Here is a 22,011-nt window from a genome sequence, read left to right on the forward strand (position 1 = left end):
ATCTTATCTTCAGGTTGTAAAAAAAGCAGAATATGAGAGTGTGGAAGTCCTCGTTTCTGAAACTCGATTGTATAGATAACTAAAAAAATGACCAAAACAAATATTACACCTAGCTATAGAATAAAAAAAAATCGTATAATATTTAGACAATGGAAATGCTAGTAACAAACCTGCTTTCGTGTGTCCAAAAATATTCCTTTTCCTTATGTCTTTGATAAGTTCATCAAGTTTAATTTTGAAAACACGGGCAACAATGTCAGGGCGGTCGGATGCACTCATACCAGGGGTTGTTGCTTGAATGTGTCGGGTAATTTCCGGCCATTTTGAATTGCATGTCATAGTAATAAAAAGGTCCAGAGCCCCGGCCCAACGACAAATAGCCATTGCATCCTGATACTGTTGAATCATATATCTTGGCCCACCGGCAAATGTTGCTGGCAGGATAACACGTCGACCAACTGCTTCACAACTTGTTTCACCATCAGCGATACGATCACATAAACCATTATACAAATCCGAACGAATAGTGTTTTGGTTTTGTTTATACCAATTCATCTCATGTTCAAGGATAGCTGAATAACAGTCCACAACATACGTCTGAAATAAACGGCCAGATTTGTGTAATGTCTTACCTTCATTCCTCCTAAGTTGTAAACGGTAAGAATAATATTCTCTTAATGAAACTGATTGCCGCCTACTTGATGCAGATATATTACATAGAGGAATATTAAGATGGAATCCATCTTCTCCATACGGAAACAACAAAGGATACTGCAACGCCATAAAACTTGGGTGCAATTCAGATATACGCTTTGCACTACGACTACCACGTTCTTCAATAATAATATCACGTGAGTCCGTAGGATTTCCATCACCTGGAATCAATGCAGCCACTTCAGGAACAGTAGGCAAAGAATATTGTCCTTCTCTTCTATTTCGCGTACCAAGCAAGCGAAGCGTAAGACGTTGCATTGAGTTGTCATTAAACCTTTCACGTGCCATCCTAAAAGCCTGCACTAATGCATTGTTCGCATCAAGCATCAACAGCAAATCATTCACTAATGTGCGCAGGATGACTTGATCAGACGTTGGTGACACACAATTTCGCAAAGCATAAAAGCGATTATCAATCTCATTTTCCGTGTCATAAACGTACAATTGAGCAAATCTAGGGCGTCCATCAGGATGCATAGGCAACAATGATCCAATATTATGATGGTTGTGGCCATTCAAACGGAATGTATAAGGCCCACGACCATCATTTAAATCCGTAGATATTCTCCCACCGATTGAGGTAAATGCAAACATCGCATTTAAAAGCTTTATGTTTTCTCTAAACACGCGAGATCGTGTTTCCCCATTGTAATCAAGAAGACGACCCAATGTTTGAGGAGGATGTCGAAGAAATGGCAAGCAAACCTTTCCTTCACTACAACATAATGAAAAACTTGGAACACGAGGAGTTAAACTTTTAATAGTTCGTTCCTCATACCAAAGCATAGCTCCACAATGAACACAACTATGGTTTGCATCACCGATATCCCAATACGACGGACATCGCCCTAAAAAAGGTAAGTGAAGTGTAAGCAAACACTATCAATGTCATATAAGGTGTTCATATATACAAAGTATCACAAGAAAAAAATATGATGTTTACGATATCTGTTTTCGTCTTGAAAGACATTTGCACGGGAAGGTACTTCAACTTGATTCGAATGTAGACATCCAGATGTTTGTGAAACCGTTGAACCTAATGAAGATTGCGCAGCTCCATTTGTTCTACTGGTATAATGCACAACACCTCTGTTGATACGATCAACTAAAAAAAGCAAAGATAACAATAAACCTATTCAATTTAAAAGGCTTAACCCATATAATATAAAATCATGGGTGCTATTGGGTGAAAACACATAACAAACACGAGAACTCAATCAAGCGTACCATTGCAACGTCTTTGAGTACTTGTAGCCTCACATGTTAAATCAGAAGGGCGATCACGTAATCGAGGACGACCCATTTGGCCCGTCCGTCTACGCCCTACTTCAGTCGTTGCATTAGAAGATATATTTTCCTGAGTGGTACGTATAACCGCAAATGAATCCGAAATTGAAGTGATCGGAGAAGGTTGCACATTTTCATTTGACATACGCATATAGCGTACCACACTTCTGCTAGAACTACCAACTGCATACACAGCAACAGTAGCACTAACAGGTTTAAAGGGTTTACATGGTAAATATAAACATGCAAACCCCATAACAAACGGACAATAAGGGGTATTAGTATATGAAAAAAATCATAAGAAATACAAGAACATAGATAACCACACCGTAAGAACACCGTTGAGAGGATGCAACATCAGGCGTCACAACAGGAAGTCGCTCCCGCAATCGAGGACGGCCCATACGTCCACGGCCCCTACGACATTCAACACGTGTAGATGCTGACGTTTCATGCGAAGGGACCGAAGAAATTTAATCGGAATCATTTGATATAGGTGCACTCATATCAACACCTTCAGATACATATATCTTTAGAAAAGCATGACAAGAGTCAATTATAATGTCACACAAAACATAAAATGCTAGAAACATATATAATATCTCAAGGACAACCAAAACTTTAAAAATTGCAACATCAAATTACCAAAATAGAAGCAACAACAAAAGTAACATTATGACAACTACAAGGTACCACTTAAACTCAAAGTTACGAAAATTACAAGATAAAACTTTCTCAAACTAATAATTCGGGGAAGCTATGGTCTCTGTGTAAACCGCACCATGCATTTGCCTATAGAAAAACATACGACAGAAATAACCTAGATGATCCCGTTGCAAATCAATTTCAATCACTTGACCAAAATTCGTTATCACAAGACATGTCCCTGGCAAATTGTAATATGTGAAAGAACACATAGTTGATAATGGCATCCACAACTTATAAGGATATGCAAAAACCTTCATCCAACTTTTATTTTTAAGCCTCCACAATACAATTTCTCGTCTATAGTCATAGTTTCCGATACAAACATACATATGAAGCTCCTCGTTTATGTTAACTAAACTTCCACTAACTTCATCGTCATATACATTGGGGAAACACAATTCAGAAAACGACTTTGAATTCACATCAAAACGAATAACCGTCAATCCATCTGAACGACCACGACATTGGGTAACGACAAAATACAAACCACCACCACACAAAGTTGCTGGCGACCAAAGGTACGTATAATGGTGGTACGGGCGGTGTTTTAGGAAGCGTACAGTACTCCATGAATTCAACTCCATCGAATAAATATAAACGGTCATTGTACCTCGTCTACGTTTAATATGTAAAATGTTGTAATCATCAGAAGAGTCAACAAAAAATCCTAGAGCATCACTATCAACTTTGTAGAAACCTTGCGAATTAGAATTTGCCAACTTCTTGAACTTAGTCGTCAATGGATTCCAAACAACCAACTCACAAGTGTTTTGGAGACAAACACACAACATACCATCCAAACTTGCCAAAAAAAACATTCTAGAAGGATGAGCATAGAACGGGCGGGCAACACCTCTTGGTAAAATAAATCCCGGGGACTTATAATTTAAGGAATGTACTTCGATAGTCTTCCAACCAACCATCAACAATTTTTGATCAGCCGATGCACGCATGTAATGACAATGAGCCCTTACAAACTTACGTTCTAAAATGAAATCTAACCACTCCTTGCAGACAAGCTTACATTGAGCAACATTTTTTGGTGGAAGTCTTGCAATTATATCCAACATTACTACTAAAAATGGAAGGCACGACATACCGCTTTTATCTAAAAACACAATTTACAAAAAAAAAAAAAAATTAAATCATCGTAAGTTTCAAGCATAAACTACATACTAATAATAGGTCTTGAATATTCATATAATAATATAACTAACAAAAAAAACATGTATTATCACAATATAGGATAATAAAAATATTAAAAATAAAAATTAAATCAACAAAAATATGTTAACTAATAACAATAAAACAATTATACAAACTAAAGTATGAATTTGTATCAAAATGGGCCAGATATATCACATTAGCATTTTGGGCCAGGTTAACAAACTGGATCAGGTAAACATGAGACGGGCCGGTTTGGATACTGAATACGGATAATCCAAATTAAGAAACGGATACTACATAACGGCAGTTAACTCAACCCTAACCACATATGCGATGAATTCATCCCTCTTTCTTGTCCAAGTCGCTCCTCTCTGTATCCCGTATTCATCGAGACATCAACAGATTCCACGGCCATTCACCATGGTTATACTTGTGTACACTCCATTCTTCTCCGTCATACGTATCAGCAGTTCAATCGATTCAAAATTTCAAGGTATTTACCTCTATAAACCCTAGCATATTATACATCATACTATTTTGTTCGACTAGGGTTCTTCATATTCGATTAATACCTTCTTTGATTATCGATTAGGGTTAATGGATGTGGATCTTCATATTTGATAAATAACCTCCGGATTTTAGGGTTTGAGTTATTCAAACATGTCAGAACTGTATTAAGGCAATTTTAGGGTTAACGGTTGTGGATTGATATTATTATGCTTATTCATATTCGATTAGAGATATTCGGAATTTAGGCCTTCAGTTATGCAAACATGCCAGATCTGTGTTTCGGTAGATTGATGGGCTTAGGATTTTTCGTTGTCCTCAATATGTTACCACCGAGTTAAAGACATGGCATAGATAAGCTCTAGAACATAAACAAATGGGGGCTGGGTTGGATCCAAAACTTGGCAGACACTTTGTAAGTTTTATTTGTTATGCTTATGACTACATCATTGAATCAGTAGTAAGGTTTTGTCTGTTTTAATGGGCTAACAGGAGGGATCATATGAAAGACAGAAGCTAGGCTTATCCTTGAGAGTTTGAATCAGCTTACGGACATATTGTGAATCTTGCAACCCATGCTCTTAATAAAAAATTATGGCACTGTAAGTCTTTCTAACCACTGATTCATACTTCTTATTATGCCTATGTGTTTGCTTTAATAAAACATTGTTTAAATTTAAAGGTATAATTTGCACAATTTATGTTTTTCATATAAGTTATAGACTGCGTTTTAGATATAACACTTAAGTGTACTTAGCTTTGATCTGACACTGGTAGAATGTTCACAATTAATAAGAAATCGGTCTACATGTATTTGAACATATAGCAAACACCTAAATGGTTTTGATTCTATTGTTTAAACTAAAAAAGCAAACACACATTCAAATTGATTTGTAGAAAAAAGATGAACTAAAGAGATTAGGAAAACATACCTTAATTCTCCAACTGGCTCTCCAAAGCTACACAATATGATGATTTCTATCGTAAACAAAATTCGAAGAAAGAAAGACACTGTAAGGTCATAGAACTACATTATATAGAGCTAATATCCGAATTTTTCTCATGGAAGTTAATATTAATTCAGACAGTTAATAAATCATGGGATAGTGGGAAAGTGGGCTAAACTGAAAATATTTTTAAAATAACTGCATAATCAGTTACTAAACCTATAAGTTTTATATACCAGCTAAATTTTCATTTGAATTTTTTATAAACAAAGCTGAACTTCTGTAAATGTATCAACAAAAATATTAAACTATTTGATAATTCCACTAATGAAGACATATTTATTAAAAACTTTTATGTGTACTGACATTGGAATACAATAACAATAAAAAATATAATTTTATATTTATCTAAACATAATATATAAGCAATTCTTTATAAACAAATAATACACAAACAAATAGTAGAGTAAAAAGCAAACATTAACTAAAAAAAGAACATTACATCCGATGAAGGAATTTTTCAAAATTCAACAAACACTTCGAAGCAAAAAAAAAAGGATTACCAAACAACATGTATTACTGAAGACTTGCTGGCACAATAGTTTCCACATACATTGCTGTCCGTATAGCATGATTCCAATCGCTTGGTATGAAAAGGTCACATGTCTTCTTGTTCAAATCTATTTCATAAACCTCACCCCAATCTGTCATCACAAAACACTTTTCTTCTGAACTAACATGTGTAATTGAGCACCAAACTGGCGTTGGAATATAACTGATCTTCGGAAACAACATGACCTTCGTCCAATGCTCACCTTCATAACGCCATAGATCCACAGCCATATCTATAAACCCATGACTAACAAACACGTGAAGTTTGTTATTCATATTAACCAAGTTCCCCTGACATGTTTCACCATTGCCAACATATGGAAACCCTATTTCTGAAAACGTCTCTGTATTCACATCAAATCGAATTATGACAATATCACCAGCAAGCCAAAACTGGAATACAGTAAAATATAAACCATCCTCACAAAAAGTCCCCCCGACCACACATAACCATTAGTATGGTAATGCCTTTTTTGTAAAAACGGTATTCTCTTCCAATGACTGGTCCTCCTTGAATAAGCCATAACATCAACTGTAAAACGACCACGTTTTATATGTAAAACTCTGTAATCATTAGAGGAATCGATGTATAGGCCAACAGCATCGGAATAGATTTTGAAAAAACCATAAGACTTAGAATCAGATATGTTGATGCAGCTACGGATCAACGGATTCCAAATAAGCATTTCAAACGTATTGCGTAAACAAACACATAAAGCCCATTCAAGCTTGATAAAATCCACACATCAGAAGGGCGAACATGAAACGGTAGGGTAATCATGGTTTTCTCATCGACTAAATCAACACCCGTGCTGGAAATAAAGCATGATTCCTGTCCAATACTAAGAATTTTTTGTCTAGACCCCTTACACATATGTCTACAGTGCATCATGACAAACTCCTTCGACGATATACATGACAACCATTCTTTACATACCTTCTTTGCACGACCTACACATTTTGCAGGAAGTCTTGGCAGTATCTCTGACATTATTAAGTCAGGACCAAGGTCAGGCAACTTAGTGTTCGAGTCAGAGGCTGAGTAGAGATACCCCTTCAACTTTTTCATAACTCGATAGTTTCTGATATTAGATCTAGAAATACAGTAATACACAAATTTTAGGGATATTAGTGATATCTTATATAGAGCTACATGTCCGACTTTTAATGAAAACAGTTCATTTATTGAATAAAACATAGGTAGTTATTCAATCATGGGTTAGTGAGCAAGGATCATGACAAGTGGGTAAGTGGACTGACTTAGAAATAAACTTAACATAACCGAACGATTATATTAATTTCTAAAACCCTAAGTTAGTTACTTGATCATCGCTTAGTGGCCCGATGATCATGGTAACGTGACTAAGAAGGCTGACTTCAATATTAATTCAGTATAACCGTCTTTTTATATGTTTTTTTTTTCAAAATATCTTATTCTTTTCCCGTTGTTATTTATATAACTGAATGCTAATTTTCACTCTAAATAATACAAAACTTATTATTTTAAAAAAACCTATAAAGGACTAAATATTTTTTAAAATACCTAAATAGGCCTCTTGTTTGAGAACACGGAATTTGTTAACATGAAACAGGATATTATTGGGTACTTAATTTTTCTAGATTGTTTTTCTATGACTTATGTGTAACTACTTATATAACTGTTGAAGTTATGCATATCTGGAATTTTATTTACGTATTTTGAAAGTAAAAGAAGATTTAACCTTTATAAACATACATACAAATTGGTGAAAACCACTACCTACATTTTTTTTTTCATAACAGAAATGTTTATTATTAAATAAACAATTAATCATCAACATATATGCTAAAACTTATTATAATAGTAACAAAAACAATGAGTTAGGAAAACTTAATCTAATTGATTGGTTGATTTTGATGATAACACATTATGTAATAAGTAATATAGTTAACATATAAAACATAGAAAAATAAATTGAAAAAAGGAAACTACATTTAAACTAAAAATAGTTGAACAAACAAACCTTAACAAACACTGACTTGAAAGGCAAAACATAAAAGATGACTATGACAAAACAGGACTTAAACTGAGTAAACTTAAAATTCAACCCATCCAACATGATCGTTGCAATTTTTAGTTATACGTGGAATCTTTGATTTTTTCAATGGACTATCCAAAGAGTCTGCTGTATCACTTAACTCAGACTCCAAATCATCTTGTTGTTTTGCCTTAGAATCATCTTTCTGACCATTCGAATCTTCACTTTGGGTAATATCAATGACCTCATCCCATTTCCAAGTTAGGAGCGCATGCTTTCTTTAGCTTGTTTTTCTATGTTCTGAAACTACAAGAACTAAAAACATTAGTATAATACATTTTAAAAAAACATATAGGTGTGAAACAATCATGATGCACTTATGCAATGAAAACTTTATTTAAAAAAAACACCACCTGTTCAATAACCTCCCTATGCATTTCAGATTTGAATGGACTAAAATACTGTCCATATGAAATGATCTCTACACTTCCACTGTCCGTCTGAAACAATAAATTGATAGAATTTAACAAATCAGACTAAATATCAAAACAATTTTTATACATTAGCTGTGACTTAAAACGTTACCTTCGGAGAATCTTTCATTGGGCTGCATATTTGATTCTTCTTCGGTGTCATTGCATCAAAACCCAGCTGAAAAATTACAATTGCTACCATATATTAGAAGACTAAATATTTGGTGCAATTCACAAACAATTAGAAACCATCCACATGCTTTGCTAACTAATAATTTACATTCCAACTTACATTCCAACTTACTTTCTTTGCAGGCTGATCGTCTTCTAAATGTCCACGAAGTCATCCGAGATATCCATTGCTGCAGATGTGTTGCTGTATGAATACAGGAAGAGCGAAAAAAAATTCAGAAGATTACACTACCTGAACTTGTATTATATAGGCACCAAAAATGCAGTTAAGTGTCCACTACCCCACTAACTCCCTGAAAATAAAGAACACATTTTAAACCGCATTGCAACCTGCATTTCTGATTGGTACATCTTGATTAACTGCAGAAAACCGCAAGATCATGGGTGAGAGAGTGCTGAACTGCCGAGAACCGCTGCTTCTAGAAAGAATTTAGAGACTTTAAACGGCTGAGATTAAAAGTTGATGACTTTCTACTGCTGTAATTAGCCCAAAAGTTGGTTAGCAACAACTGGAACAATATAATATAGAATGATGAAAAATGATGGGGATGGGCAGCGATGCTGACCGTAAACCGCCTCCGAATCGCCATTAAAATTCTTATATTCATCTTTGCAAGGGGAAATCGAAGAGGGTTATTTGCGGCGTTCTTCACCAACATCGATCAATAAACAATCATCGATGTTTATTAGTCGACATTGTTGCACTCAATCCATTGCTTCAACCCAAAGCTGCAACCCTCACGAAACCCTGTTCAAGGACCTAATGAAGGTTTCATCTTCCTTGTTGTGCATTCATTCCATTCGTGCTCCTCTAATCTTTCCATTTCTCATGTCAATTGCCCATTATATCTCAATAAATTCTTCTATTTCTCTCAATTTAGGGATTTTTCAGTATATAGAGCTAATATCCGAATTTTTCTCATGGAAGTTAATATTAATTCAGACAGTTAATAAATCATGGGATAGTGGGAAAGTGGGCTAAACTGAAAATATTTTTAAAATAACTGCATAATCAGTTACTAAACCTATAAGTTTTATATACCAGCTAAATTTTCATTTGAATTTTTTATAAACAAAGCTGAACTTCTGTAAATGTATCAACAAAAATATTAAACTATTTGATAATTCCACTAATGAAGACATATTTATTAAAAACTTTTATGTGTACTGACATTGGAATACAATAACAATAAAAAATATAATTTTATATTTATCTAAACATAATATATAAGCAATTCTTTATAAACAAATAATACACAAACAAATAGTAGAGAAAAAGCAAACATTAACTAAAAAAAGAACATTACATCCGATGAAGGAATTTTTCAAAATTCAACAAACATTTCGAAGCAAAAAAAAAAAGGATTACCAAACAACATGTATTACTGAAGACTTGCTGGCACAATAGTTTCCACATACATTGCTGTCCGTATAGCATGATTCCAATCGCTTGGTATGAAAAGGTCACATGTCTTCTTGTTCAAATCTATTTCATAAACCTCACCCCAATCTGTCATCACAAAACACTTTTCTTCTGAACTAACATGTGTAATTGAGCACCAAACTGGCGTTGGAATATAACTGATCTTCGGAAACAACATGACCTTCGTCCAATGCTCACCTTCATAACGCCATAGATCCACAGCCATATCTATAAACCCATGACTAACAAACACGTGAAGTTTGTTATTCATATTAACCAAGTTCCCCTGACATGTTTCACCATTGCCAACATATGGAAACCCTATTTCTGAAAACGTCTCTGTATTCACATCAAATCGAATTATGACAATATCACCAGCAAGCCAAAACTGGAATACAGTAAAATATAAACCATCCTCACAAAAAGTCCCCCCGACCACACATAACCATTAGTATGGTAATGCCTTTTTTTGTAAAAACGGTATTCTCTTCCAATGACTGGTCCTCCTTGAATAAGCCATAACATCAACTGTAAAACGACCACGTTTTATATGTAAAACTCTGTAATCATTAGAGGAATCGATGTATAGGCCAACAGCATCGGAATAGATTTTGAAAAAACCATAAGACTTAGAATCAGATATGTTGATGCAGCTACGGATCAACGGATTCCAAATAAGCATTTCAAACGTATTGCGTAAACAAACACATAAAAGCCCATTCAAGCTTGATAAAATCCACACATCAGAAGGGCGAACATGAAACGGTAGGGTAATCATGGTTTTCTCATCGACTAAATCAACACCCGTGCTGGAAATAAAGCATGATTCCTGTCCAATACTAAGAATTTTTTGTCTAGACCCCTTACACATATGTCTACAGTGCATCATGACAAACTCCTTCGACGATATACATGACAACCATTCTTTACATACCTTCTTTGCACGACCTACACATTTTGCAGGAAGTCTTGGCAGTATCTCTGACATTATTAAGTCAGGACCAAGGTCAGGCAACTTAGTGTTCGAGTCAGAGGCTGAGTAGAGATACCCCTTCAACTTTTTCATAACTCGATAGTTTCTGATATTAGATCTAGAAATACAGTAATACACAAATTTTAGGGATATTAGTGATATCTTATATAGAGCTACATGTCCGACTTTTAATGAAAACAGTTCATTTATTGAATAAAACATAGGTAGTTATTCAATCATGGGTTAGTGAGCAAGGATCATGACAAGTGGGTAAGTGGACTGACTTAGAAATAAACTTAACATAACCGAACGATTATATTAATTTCTAAAACCCTAAGTTAGTTACTTGATCATCGCTTAGTGGCCCGATGATCATGGTAACGTGACTAAGAAGGCTGACTTCAATATTAATTCAGTATAACCGTCTTTTTATATGTTTTTTTTTTCAAAATATCTTATTCTTTTCCCGTTGTTATTTATATAACTGAATGCTATTTTCACTCTAAATAATACAAAACTTATTATTTTAAAAAAACCTATAAAGGACTAAATATTTTTTAAAATACCTAAATAGGCCTCTTGTTTGAGAACACGGAATTTGTTAACATGAAACAGGATATTATTGGGTACTTAATTTTTCTAGATTGTTTTTCTATGACTTATGTGTAACTACTTATATAACTGTTGAAGTTATGCATATCTGGAATTTTATTTACGTATTTTGAAAGTAAAAGAAGATTTAACCTTTATAAACATACATACAAATTGGTGAAAACCACTACCTACATTTTTTTTTTCATAACAGAAATGTTTATTATTAAATAAACAATTAATCATCAACATATATGCTAAAACTTATTATAATAGTAACAAAAACAATGAGTTAGGAAAACTTAATCTAATTGATTGGTTGATTTTGATGATAACACATTATGTAATAAGTAATATAGTTAACATATAAAACATAGAAAAATAAATTGAAAAAAGGAAACTACATTTAAACTAAAAATAGTTGAACAAACAAACCTTAACAAACACTGACTTGAAAGGCAAAACATAAAAGATGACTATGACAAAACAGGACTTAAACTGAGTAAACTTAAAATTCAACCCATCCAACATGATCGTTGCAATTTTTAGTTATACGTGGAATCTTTGATTTTTTCAATGGACTATCCAAAGAGTCTGCTGTATCACTTAACTCAGACTCCAAATCATCTTGTTGTTTTGCCTTAGAATCATCTTTCTGACCATTCGAATCTTCACTTTGGGTAATATCAATGACCTCATCCCATTTCCAAGTTAGGAGCGCATGCTTTCTTTTAGCTTGTTTTTCTATGTTCTGAAACTACAAGAACTAAAAACATTAGTATAATACATTTTAAAAAAACATATAGGTGTGAAACAATCATGATGCACTTATGCAATGAAAACTTTATTTAAAAAAAACACCACCTGTTCAATAACCTCCCTATGCATTTCAGATTTGAATGGACTAAAATACTGTCCATATGAAATGATCTCTACACTTCCACTGTCCGTCTGAAACAATAAATTGATAGAATTTAACAAATCAGACTAAATATCAAAACAATTTTTATACATTAGCTGTGACTTAAAACGTTACCTTCGGAGAATCTTTCATTGGGCTGCATATTTGATTCTTCTTCGGTGTCATTGCATCAAAACCCAGCTGAAAAATTACAATTGCTACCATATATTAGAAGACTAAATATTTGGTGCAATTCACAAACAATTAGAAACCATCCACATGCTTTGCTAACTAATAATTTACATTCCAACTTACATTCCAACTTACTTTCTTTGCAGGCTGATCGTCTTCTAAATGTCCACGAAGTCATCCGAGATATCCATTGCTGCAGATGTGTTGCTGTATGAATACAGGAAGAGCGAAAAAAATTCAGAAGATTACACTACCTGAACTTGTATTATATAGGCACCAAAAAATGCAGTTAAGTGTCCACTACCCCACTAACTCCCTGAAAATAAAGAACACATTTTAAACCGCATTGCAACCTGCATTTCTGATTGGTACATCTTGATTAACTGCAGAAAACCGCAAGATCATGGGTGAGAGAGTGCTGAACTGCCGAGAACCGCTGCTTCTAGAAAGAATTTAGAGACTTTAAACGGCTGAGATTAAAAGTTGATGACTTTCTACTGCTGTAATTAGCCCAAAAGTTGGTTAGCAACAACTGGAACAATATAATATAGAATGATGAAAAATGATGGGGATGGGCAGCGATGCTGAACCGTAAACCGCCTCCGAATCGCCATTAAAATTCTTATATTCATCTTTGCAAGGGGAAATCGAAGAGGGTATTTGCGGCGTTCTTCAACCAACATCGATCAATAAACAATCAATCGATGTTTATTAGTCGACATTGTTGCACTCAATCCATTGCTTCAACCCAAAGCTGCAACCCTCACGAAACCCTGTTCAAGGACTAATGAAGGTTTCATCTTCCTTGTTGTGCATTCATTCCATTCGTGCTCCTCTAATCTTTCCATTTCTCATGTCAATTGCCCATTATATCTCAATAAATTCTTCTATTTCTCTCACATTTAGGGATTTTTTCAGTCTTCAGGTTCTCATTTTTGATGATCCATTGCTTATGCTATTTCTTGTTCTTATTTGTGCATAGAAATTGTGCTCATGCTATGTTGGTGCATCATGCAGCTTTAAATGCTTTGTAGTTTATGCAACCAACACTTCCATTATTGGAGATATAATAGTCTTGTAGTTGTAATCATTTAACATTTGTAATAAGTGAGCTCAATTATGTTTTTAACGGTGATTATCTATTAAACTGCAGACCTACAGTGAAGGAACAAATAATCAAATACTGCATGTATTTGTAAACTTTTGTTGTGTCTTGTAATATAAAACATGGGGGATCAATCCATCGTTGATGAGAGTCAAAATCCGTTGCATATTCGTACAGTAGCCTCAACAAATAAAGCCATGACTACTGATGTTTCTTCTCATAGGATGGATCTTTATGTTGTATCGTCACCGAGAAAATTAGTGCAATGCAGAATCTGCCATGACGATGATCAAGATTCGAGCATGGAGATGCCCTGTGGATGCCGTGGCAGCCTTAAGGTACCTGGTTTCTTGCTTTTATTCCTAGATTTTCAATTCCAAAATTTGTACATTTTCACAATGCATCATATATAGTTTCTTGATTTACTAATTTGAGTAATTTCTTTTCAATTTTTATTGTTTTTTTTTTTCAGTATGCTCATCGTAAATGTGTTCAGCGATGGTGCAACGAGAAGGGAAACACCACTTGTGAAATCTGCCTTCAAGTTTGTCTTCTATGACATATATCTTTCAGTCACCATATGACCATTTTACCATTAGTTTCAGCAAAGTTAGAAAAAAAAAAAAAATAATAACAGTTGGTGAATGTTTGTTTGTCTATGAGTTTCAGCCATTCAAGCCTGGTTATACATCACCGCCTCAACTCTTCCACTATGGCAGCGTTCCAATGAATTTCCGGTAAATCTTCATCGAACATTTGCTCTTTTCATCACCAAACAACAAATTTAAAATAGAGTAAATTACGTTTTTGGCCCCTGTGGTTATATCACTTTACTATATTAGCCCAAAATAAGAATTTTTAACATATATGCCTCCATGGTCTCTCTATAACTAACCATTTTGGTCCCTAAATCTAACCATTTTAGTCCCCATGGTCTCTATAACTAACCATTTTGGCCTCATGATCTCTAGACTTAGGGGCCAAAATGGTTAGTTATAGAGACCATGGGAGCAGATATGTTAAAAATTCTTATTTTGGGCTAATATAGTAAAAATGATATAACCACAGGGGCCAAAAACGTAATTTACTCTTTAAAATAAATTCCATTTTATTTCAGGGGAAACTGGGAGATTTCCAGAATTTCATCTATGGTTGACACTTCCTATGACTCATTAGAATTTGACTTCGATGAGTACACAGCTCCAAGTTCAACAAGCCTTTTTTGTTGCCGTATAGTTTCCATATTCGTAAGCACGCATTTTTTCACCCTTTGATCATTTGAATCATTTGTCACTATGTTTTCTATCCAGTTTTGTTCATTCGTTTTCTTGCAGTTTATCACTCTACTGGTGTTGCGCTACACGCTGCCAATCATCATCAAATTAACCGGAGCATACTCTAGTACAGTCCTAATGGTACCTTCCACATTTGTTTTTTGATAATTAGTTTGAAATATGGCAAATTGGATTTATATAATCCCAACTTTCTCAATTTGGCCGATAATAATCCCAACTTAGTTATTGGCTGATAATAATCTGAACTGGTCCACTTTTGGCCGATGATAGTCTGCGTTAAATATAGCTTAACGGAGTTAAGTTTTTTTCCGAATTACATACCGATGTTTTAGGGCTTTTGATTAGAACGAGGGTACGAGTTGATTGATGTAAAATTTACCTCGAAATACTACTGGCCCAAACGACGAAAATGGTGCTTCAATTCGGGTGTTTAAACTTCCAATTAACAAAAATCAAGCCGTTTGAAGCACCGTTTCGAGGTAAGTTTTACATAAATCGACTCGTATCCTCCTTCTGATCAAAATCCATTAAACATCTGTTTGTAATTCGTAAACAAGCTTAACTCCGTTAAGCTATTTTTAACGGCAGACTATTATTGGCCAAAAGTGGACCAGTTCGGATTATTATTGGCCAATAACTGAGTTGGGATTATTATCGGCCAAATTGAGAAAGTTGGGATTATTTAAATCTAATTTGCCTTGAAATATTAATTTGTTAATTTTCTTACTGCAGTTGAACTTGTTAATGGTCATTGGCATTCTGCTGCCGATATGTATCATGGCTAGAGCTTTTACTGCTGCCCAGCATCTACATCGTCATCAACAACAACCGGTAAACGTTAAAAAAAAAAAATTCCACATATGTGTGCGTGTGTGTGTTTAAGATTTACTTATAAAGTAAAATGTTGTTTATGTGTGGTAGGATCTGTCACAAACAGAGTCTCAGCCAAATCTGATTCATGTTCACTAGGAAAACGGTTGCTGTTTTTGCATGATTGTGCTGGGTTCTGCAAGTTGCTTCTATCGTCGATCATAGCTCCGTTTTATTTCTCAGATTTGCAGTTAATATTAAGATTTAATCAGTTATTGCTGTGTATGTATATACTGACTCAAAATATTGGAGAAGACCAGTGATTTATACCCTGCAAATATGAGAAAAGTGTTCAGTGCTATCCTGAGTTGTTGCTTGCATTTTTTAGTTTAGAAATAATTATGAAACCGAATCATGAAGAGAGAAATAATAGAAAGCTCATTTAATTTACGGGAGCGAGAATGCCGCTTGTTGAGATCTATTTTTAAAGCTCAGGCTCGACTCCTTAACGATGTGTTAATTAATTTTTATACGTTTACAATTACTTTTATGTGCATATAATTTAGTTATTTAGCTATTTTTAAAGCTTGGGTCCATGCTTGTTTATTTAAGATTCTTAAATTTTAGGCTCAAGATTCTTAAATTTAAGATTTTTTTTGAACGAAAAATTTGGATCATTGACAGACCACTGGAATATCAACGTGCTATCAGCGGAACCACCCGATCATATCCATCTCCACTAGGCAATAATGCATATACCCCAATTTAGAAGGATTTCCAATAAATCTGGGAAAACCCCCTTCTAGGAATTGAACCCATGACCAATTGGTCCCTAAGCTTTATCTCACTCCCAAAATGTCATGTAGGTTTTATTTTAAAGATGAAACTTAGATCATCTGAAGTGGTCCACTCTCAGGAGCATATGTTGATCTGGTTCATCATGAAGATGGCGCCACTTTTGCAGGTTTTAGGAGTGGAGAGGGAAGGTGATGCGGGTCCAAGTGTGGAGGAGCGGGCCATCTTGTATTTGGAGGCTCAATATCGTGTAACAAAAGGGGCTTCACTAAAATGGCTCTAACTTGGGCTACGGGGGTCCGTTTTGGACGTGCGACCAGGTGAAACGATCGTGAGAACGAGCTGCCTACGGCGGTTTGGGTCATCATCCGGGCCAAAAAACGCTTATTTCTATTAGTTACTTACGTTTTTATGTTTTTTGAAGTGTTTTGGGCATTTTGTTTTTGGGCTTGTGTTTGGCCCATGGCCTTTTTGTGGCCCATTTCGAATTTATGTCCTTATTTATATGTTTCTCTTGTAAGTTGAAATATCAGACTTGAATTTCGAATTTACTCAAATTTCACTTCAAATTCTGTGCCCTTTTGGTTGAATTTTGGGGGTTGGGGAAGATCAACACGAGTATTCGCTGAATCAACGTGTTGTGCTCTTCGTTATCGTAACACACACTACATCAGAAGGCGTGGCTCTAATCACGCATGAAGGGTGGAGGGGGAACAAGGCCGTACCTAGAGGAGACTTTCAAATCTAGGCAACGACCTAGGGCCTCCATAAAAATAGAGGCCTCCAAATTTAAAAAATCTTTATATATCATATATTTATTACTCTATTAGGCCCAAATAAACAAGATAAAAATTAGATTTATTGTAAGACCCAACAGAATAACCAAAATTTAAAATTAAAGAGGCCAAATTCCAACAAGCGATATTTAATTTGTATTTACTTAATCACTAGTTTCCACCAAATCTATAATAACATTTTAATTTGATATTATGCTTGCGATTGACACTTAGAGAGAAGAAAGCAAAAGCGATGTTTTCTTTATACCAATTCAAAGGGACTGCCTTTGTAGTTTGTTTAGGGCCTCCAAAAACGTAAGAACGGCCCTGAGGGGGAAAGGCGTGACTGATGTGGCTTGATGGTGGCCAACGCATATTGGTTACTACACATGGTCTTAGAAGCTAGGTTTCATTTTAAGATGAAACCGTAGATTTTATTACTTTATTTTCGTTTTAACTAATTTTACGTAGAGAAGTACATAACAATTTGTATGCGGGTGATGGGGTACTAATGTACTATAAGTTATATTTTTATAACACTAGAATTATGTAATTCTATCGTTCTCTGTTAATCAAGCCGGGGGTTCACTTGAAACAACCTCTCTATTTCTACTGGGTAGAGGTAAGACTGTTTATATCTTACCCTCCTCAGACCCTACCTTAGCTTTGCTACTGGTGAGATTTACTGAGTATGATGATGATGATATCGTTCTCTATTAAATTGTTTTGTGTGGTACGAGTGTAATGTTTCTGTGTAAAAACTTATATACAGCCTCCTCAAAATAATTGTTGCATATTTTTTGGAACTTAAAATACAAAATGCTTGTATATATTTTTAGTTGGCATTAAAATTCAAAGAACAATGTAATGATTGGGAAGATAGAGATCTCACAGATGGTTATGGAAGAAGAGATCAGTTTGAAGTCAGACTTGAATGATCTACAAATGGTTATGGAAGATAGAGATCTCACAGAGGAAGAATTATGGGTTTTTGAGGAAGGTACGAACCGGTTGAAAGAGTTGGATCAATTCCGAATTCATGATTTGAAGCAAAAGTCTCGGGTGAGGTGGGCGAAGGAGGGTGATGAAAACACCTCCTTTTTCATGGTTTCATTAATAATAGGAAGGCGAATAATGCGATACCGGGGCTTATGGTTAATGGAGTGTGGGAGACTAGACCGAATTTTATTAAAAAAGAAGTGCTTTCTTTCTTTCGCAGTAAGTTTTCTGAAGACTTGGTTGACAGACCGAATCTTATTTGTTACGGTTTGAAGTTTTTGGGTGCGGAGGATGCGGGTTTTTTGATTAGGCCGTTTTCACAGGAGGAAGTTAAAGATGCTGCATTCGGTTGTGGGAGTGATAAAGCTCCTGGCCCCGATGGTTTTAACTTTCGCTTTATAAAAAAATTTTGGTCTTATTTTGTGCAGGATTTTTGCGCTATTTTCCAATATTTTTTTCATAATGCTCGGATTAACCGTGGAGCTGGGTCCTCGTTTATTACTCTTATTCCTAAAGTTAAAGATCCGATTAGCTTGGGGGATTATCGGCCGATCAACTTGATTGGTACGGTTAGTAAGATCGTGTCCAAAGTTCTTGCTAATCGATTAAAGACGGTGATAGACAAGGTGATCAATGAAAACCAAACGGGATTTATAGCGGGGAGATATATTCTAGATGGTCCGTTGATTGTGAGCGAGGTGATTGCTTGGGCCAAGCAAAGTGGGAAGAAATTCTTTATGTTCAAGATTGATTTTGCCAAAGCTTATGATAACGTGAACTGGGGTTTTCTGATGATGGTTATGCGTCAAATGAGGTTCCCGGAGGAGTGGTGTTCTTGGATTTATGGCGTTCTTTCTTCGGCTAGATCTTCTATTCTAGTCAACGGGTCGCCTACCTTTGAATTTTCTTGTGGGAAAGGAATGCGACAAGGTGATCCTATTTCGCCTTTCCTTTTTATTATCGTTATGGAAGCTTTATCGGGTCTAGTTAAAAAGGCTTGTGATGATGGGATTTTTACGGGCATAAAGCTCCCTAACGGTGGTCCGACTGTTTCCCACTTGTTATACGCGGATGACGCAATGATTATGGGAGAGTGGTCTGATGCGAACTTCAAGACCCTTAAAAGAATTTTGAGGATCTTCTATTTTTGTTCGGGTTTGAAGATAAACATCTCTAAGTCCACTCTTTATGGTATTGGGGTTAATGTGGAAGATACTAAACTAAAGGCAGACGAGTTGGGATGCGGGGTGGGTGAGCTTCCTTTTAAGTATTTGGGGATCCAAGTCGGTGCAAAGATGGGCAGGATAAATAGTTGGGAGCCGATCATTGAAGTCTTCCAAAAAAGACTTTCGGGTTGGAAATCGAGGGTCCTCTCTATAGGTGGTAGGGTGGTATTAATAAAATCGGTTTTGGAGAGCCTCCCGGTTTATTATTTTTCTCTTTTTAAAGTGCCAGTGATGGTGAAGAATAAACTCGAGGCGATGATTAAAAGGTTTCTGTGGGGAGGTAATTCGGATGCGAATAAAATTCATTGGGTGGGGTGGGATTTAGTTACTAGACCAAAGAAATGTGGAGGTCTTGGGTTAACTAAGTTGGATGTTTCTAACAATGCGCTATTGTTAAAATGGATATGGAGATATAGAATGGAAGTTAAATCTATGTGGCGGAAAGTTATTGATGCTATTCATGGGTCCAAGAGGAGATGGCAATCGGTTCCGTGTAACTTCAATATAAGAGGCGTGTGGTGCAAAATTGTTAACTGTGGGTCAAAGCTGATTTTGAATGGAACGACTTTCAATAATTTAATGCAAGGGAAGGTGGGTGATGGCTCGGCTATCAGGTTCTGGATTGATCCGTGGGTTAGCCGGATTCCTTTGAAAAGTGCTTATCCGGCTTTGTTTCGGCTCGAAAGAAATAAATGGTGTACGGTTGCGGATAGAATTGGCCATGACGACTTGATGGGAATTATGATGTGGGATTGGAAGGCGTATCCGAATTCAGATCAAGAAAAGGAGGAGCTGGTTGACTGTTTTCGGCTTGTTGCAGGTACTAAACTTTCCCAGCTTAAAGACACTTGGACGTGGAATGATGTTCCTCTTCAACACTTGGCGGTTCATGATATTAAAAAGTGGGTTACCAGAGATGAAGTGGAGGAAGCTAACGATTATCATACGTGGTGTAAATGGGTTCCGGCTAAATGCAATATCTTCATGTGGAGAATTAGTTTAGACAGGATTCCCACGAAACAGGCTCTTAGTAGACGGAACATATGGGTCGGAGATCTCAAGTGTAGCCTCTGTGAAGACGGTGAAGAAACGACTGATCATGTATTCACTTCCTGCCCGGTTGCTGATGGCGTATGGTCCGGTATTGCGCATTGGTGCCATCTTCCTCCTATTTTTCTGTTCTCGGTCAAAGACATTCAAAGCTTAGCGGATCAGACGAGATTTAGGGCAGGCAAAAAAGACCTTCTGCTCGGCATCTTCATTCTCACGTGTTGGAGGTTGTGGAAGGCTAGAAACGAGAAGGTTTTCAAGGCGGCGAAAGTTCAAATTTGTAACATTATTGCGGATGTTAAATCTCTTAGTTTTCTATGGTTTAATAGTAGGGCCAAGAAGGATAGGGTAGAGTGGAAGGAGTGGAATCGCTTTGCTTTTGATGTAACGTAACGGTTTCTGTTTTGTGTCCCTCGTCTTTCTCCATCTTGGAGATAGGCGGTTTGGGTGGTGTTTAATGAAATTTGCCCTTCAAAAAAAAAAAAATGTAATGATTGGGATGGTTTAATCGACCATTAAATAGATATTTGACTAGATAATACATGTAATCTAAAGCATAGAAATCACACATTGGATGCTTAGATTTAGGAAATTCCTTCATTATCAAGTCAATAACTAATTATTAATGGGAAATTTCATTATTACTATATAAAATATTCATCATAAAAACTAATTAACAAGATTGACAAATTAAGTTAAAACATTGCATCTAGTGATCAACTTTTTTTTTTTCTGTTATACAAACATAATTTGGGCTATAAACGAACGGAACATTCAACGACTGTTCGGCAGAAAGTTCGCTTATGTTCGTTCATTTAGTTAATGAACGAACACGAACAAGATATTACGTTCAAGGTAACTAACTGAACAAACATGCATGAACAAATGTCTTGTTCATTCGATTGCATTTGTAAATGTTTGGTAATATGTTCGTTCGTTTACGTTTGTTCGTTTGTTTATGTTAATTTATTAAAAGAATTTAATGTTTTTTCTTAATATTTCACTTTCCCTCATTATTTTACTTTTCACCCTAAACATTAATTAATAATTATATTATAAAAATAGTAAAGTGTGTAAACCCTTATCTAAACATACAAATAAGCTGGACACTAAAAACATTATTTGGGATATGTCTAAGTAACTTTAGATAAGTATGTCTTAAATTAGCTAAATTGATTTATTGTATGGTGCTTATAGTAGACTTCTTGTATCTTGAATTCCTAATATCATTTTATTGTTTATTTGACTAG

At 35.4% G+C, this 22,011-nt stretch overlaps 2 protein-coding genes and 1 long non-coding RNA gene across 7 annotated transcripts; 1 reads left to right on the top strand and 2 right to left on the bottom strand.

Moving 5' to 3' along the window:
- Positions 1 to 8,249: 8,249 nt before the first annotated feature.
- Positions 8,250 to 8,815, bottom strand: LOC110944610. The gene is made up of 4 exons (XR_004878316.1): positions 8,738 to 8,815; positions 8,546 to 8,611; positions 8,374 to 8,460; positions 8,250 to 8,266 (listed from the first exon to the last, which is right to left on the bottom strand). It is a non-coding gene; the product is annotated as an uncharacterized LOC110944610 (long non-coding RNA).
- A 3,287-nt stretch (positions 8,816 to 12,102) lies between these two features.
- LOC110905707 lies at positions 12,103 to 13,039 on the bottom strand. Of its 2 annotated transcripts, none has more exons than XM_035982645.1 (4): positions 12,841 to 13,039; positions 12,649 to 12,714; positions 12,477 to 12,563; positions 12,103 to 12,363 (listed from the first exon to the last, which is right to left on the bottom strand). In XM_035982645.1, the coding sequence occupies exons 2-4, from the start codon at positions 12,697 to 12,699 to the stop codon at positions 12,121 to 12,123; spliced, it is 381 nt and encodes a 126-aa protein (XP_035838538.1). In that variant the 5' UTR covers positions 12,700 to 12,714; positions 12,841 to 13,039; the 3' UTR covers positions 12,103 to 12,120. The 2 variants fall into 2 exon arrangements, with proteins under 2 accessions (XP_035838538.1, XP_022006944.1); XM_022151252.2 differs by having other exon boundaries at positions 12,106 to 12,369; positions 12,841 to 13,038.
- A 163-nt stretch (positions 13,040 to 13,202) lies between these two features.
- On the top strand, positions 13,203 to 16,276 carry LOC110908927. 4 transcript variants are annotated; one of them, XM_022153929.2, is made up of 8 exons: positions 13,203 to 13,498; positions 13,859 to 14,148; positions 14,283 to 14,354; positions 14,480 to 14,547; positions 14,928 to 15,057; positions 15,145 to 15,211; positions 15,838 to 15,936; positions 16,027 to 16,276. In XM_022153929.2, the coding sequence occupies exons 2-7, from the start codon at positions 13,933 to 13,935 to the stop codon at positions 15,888 to 15,890; spliced, it is 606 nt and encodes a 201-aa protein (XP_022009621.1). In that variant the 5' UTR covers positions 13,203 to 13,498; positions 13,859 to 13,932; the 3' UTR covers positions 15,891 to 15,936; positions 16,027 to 16,276. The 4 variants fall into 4 exon arrangements, with proteins under 4 accessions (XP_022009621.1, XP_035838537.1, XP_022009619.1 ...); XM_035982644.1 differs by having other exon boundaries at positions 13,208 to 13,498; positions 14,949 to 15,057; positions 15,145 to 15,225; XM_022153927.2 differs by having other exon boundaries at positions 13,231 to 13,498; positions 15,145 to 15,225.
- The last annotated feature ends 5,735 nt before the right edge of the window (positions 16,277 to 22,011 follow it).

The sequence above is a fragment of the Helianthus annuus genome, chromosome 14 (assembly GCF_002127325.2).
Source record: "Helianthus annuus cultivar XRQ/B chromosome 14, HanXRQr2.0-SUNRISE, whole genome shotgun sequence".
Lineage (NCBI taxonomy): Eukaryota > Viridiplantae > Streptophyta > Magnoliopsida > Asterales > Asteraceae > Helianthus > Helianthus annuus.

Excerpts from the sequence above, each read along its gene's own strand:
- LOC110905707 (XM_022151252.2), bottom strand. The coding sequence starts at position 12,699 with ATGACACCGAAGAAGAATCAAATATGCAGCCCAATGAAAGATTCTCCG. Across the intron at positions 12,564-12,648 it reads CAATGAAAGATTCTCCGAAG|ACGGACAGTGGAAGTGTAGA; the intron begins GTAACGTTTTAA and ends TTATTGTTTCAG. Across the intron at positions 12,370-12,476 it reads ATAGGGAGGTTATTGAACAG|TTTCAGAACATAGAAAAACA; the intron begins GTGGTGTTTTTT and ends TAGTTCTTGTAG.
- LOC110908927 (XM_022153927.2), top strand. The coding sequence starts at position 13,933 with ATGGGGGATCAATCCATCGTTGATGAGAGTCAAAATCCGTTGCATATT. Across the intron at positions 14,355-14,479 it reads CTTGTGAAATCTGCCTTCAA|CCATTCAAGCCTGGTTATAC; the intron begins GTTTGTCTTCTA and ends TATGAGTTTCAG. Across the intron at positions 14,548-14,927 it reads AGCGTTCCAATGAATTTCCG|GGGAAACTGGGAGATTTCCA; the intron begins GTAAATCTTCAT and ends ATTTTATTTCAG.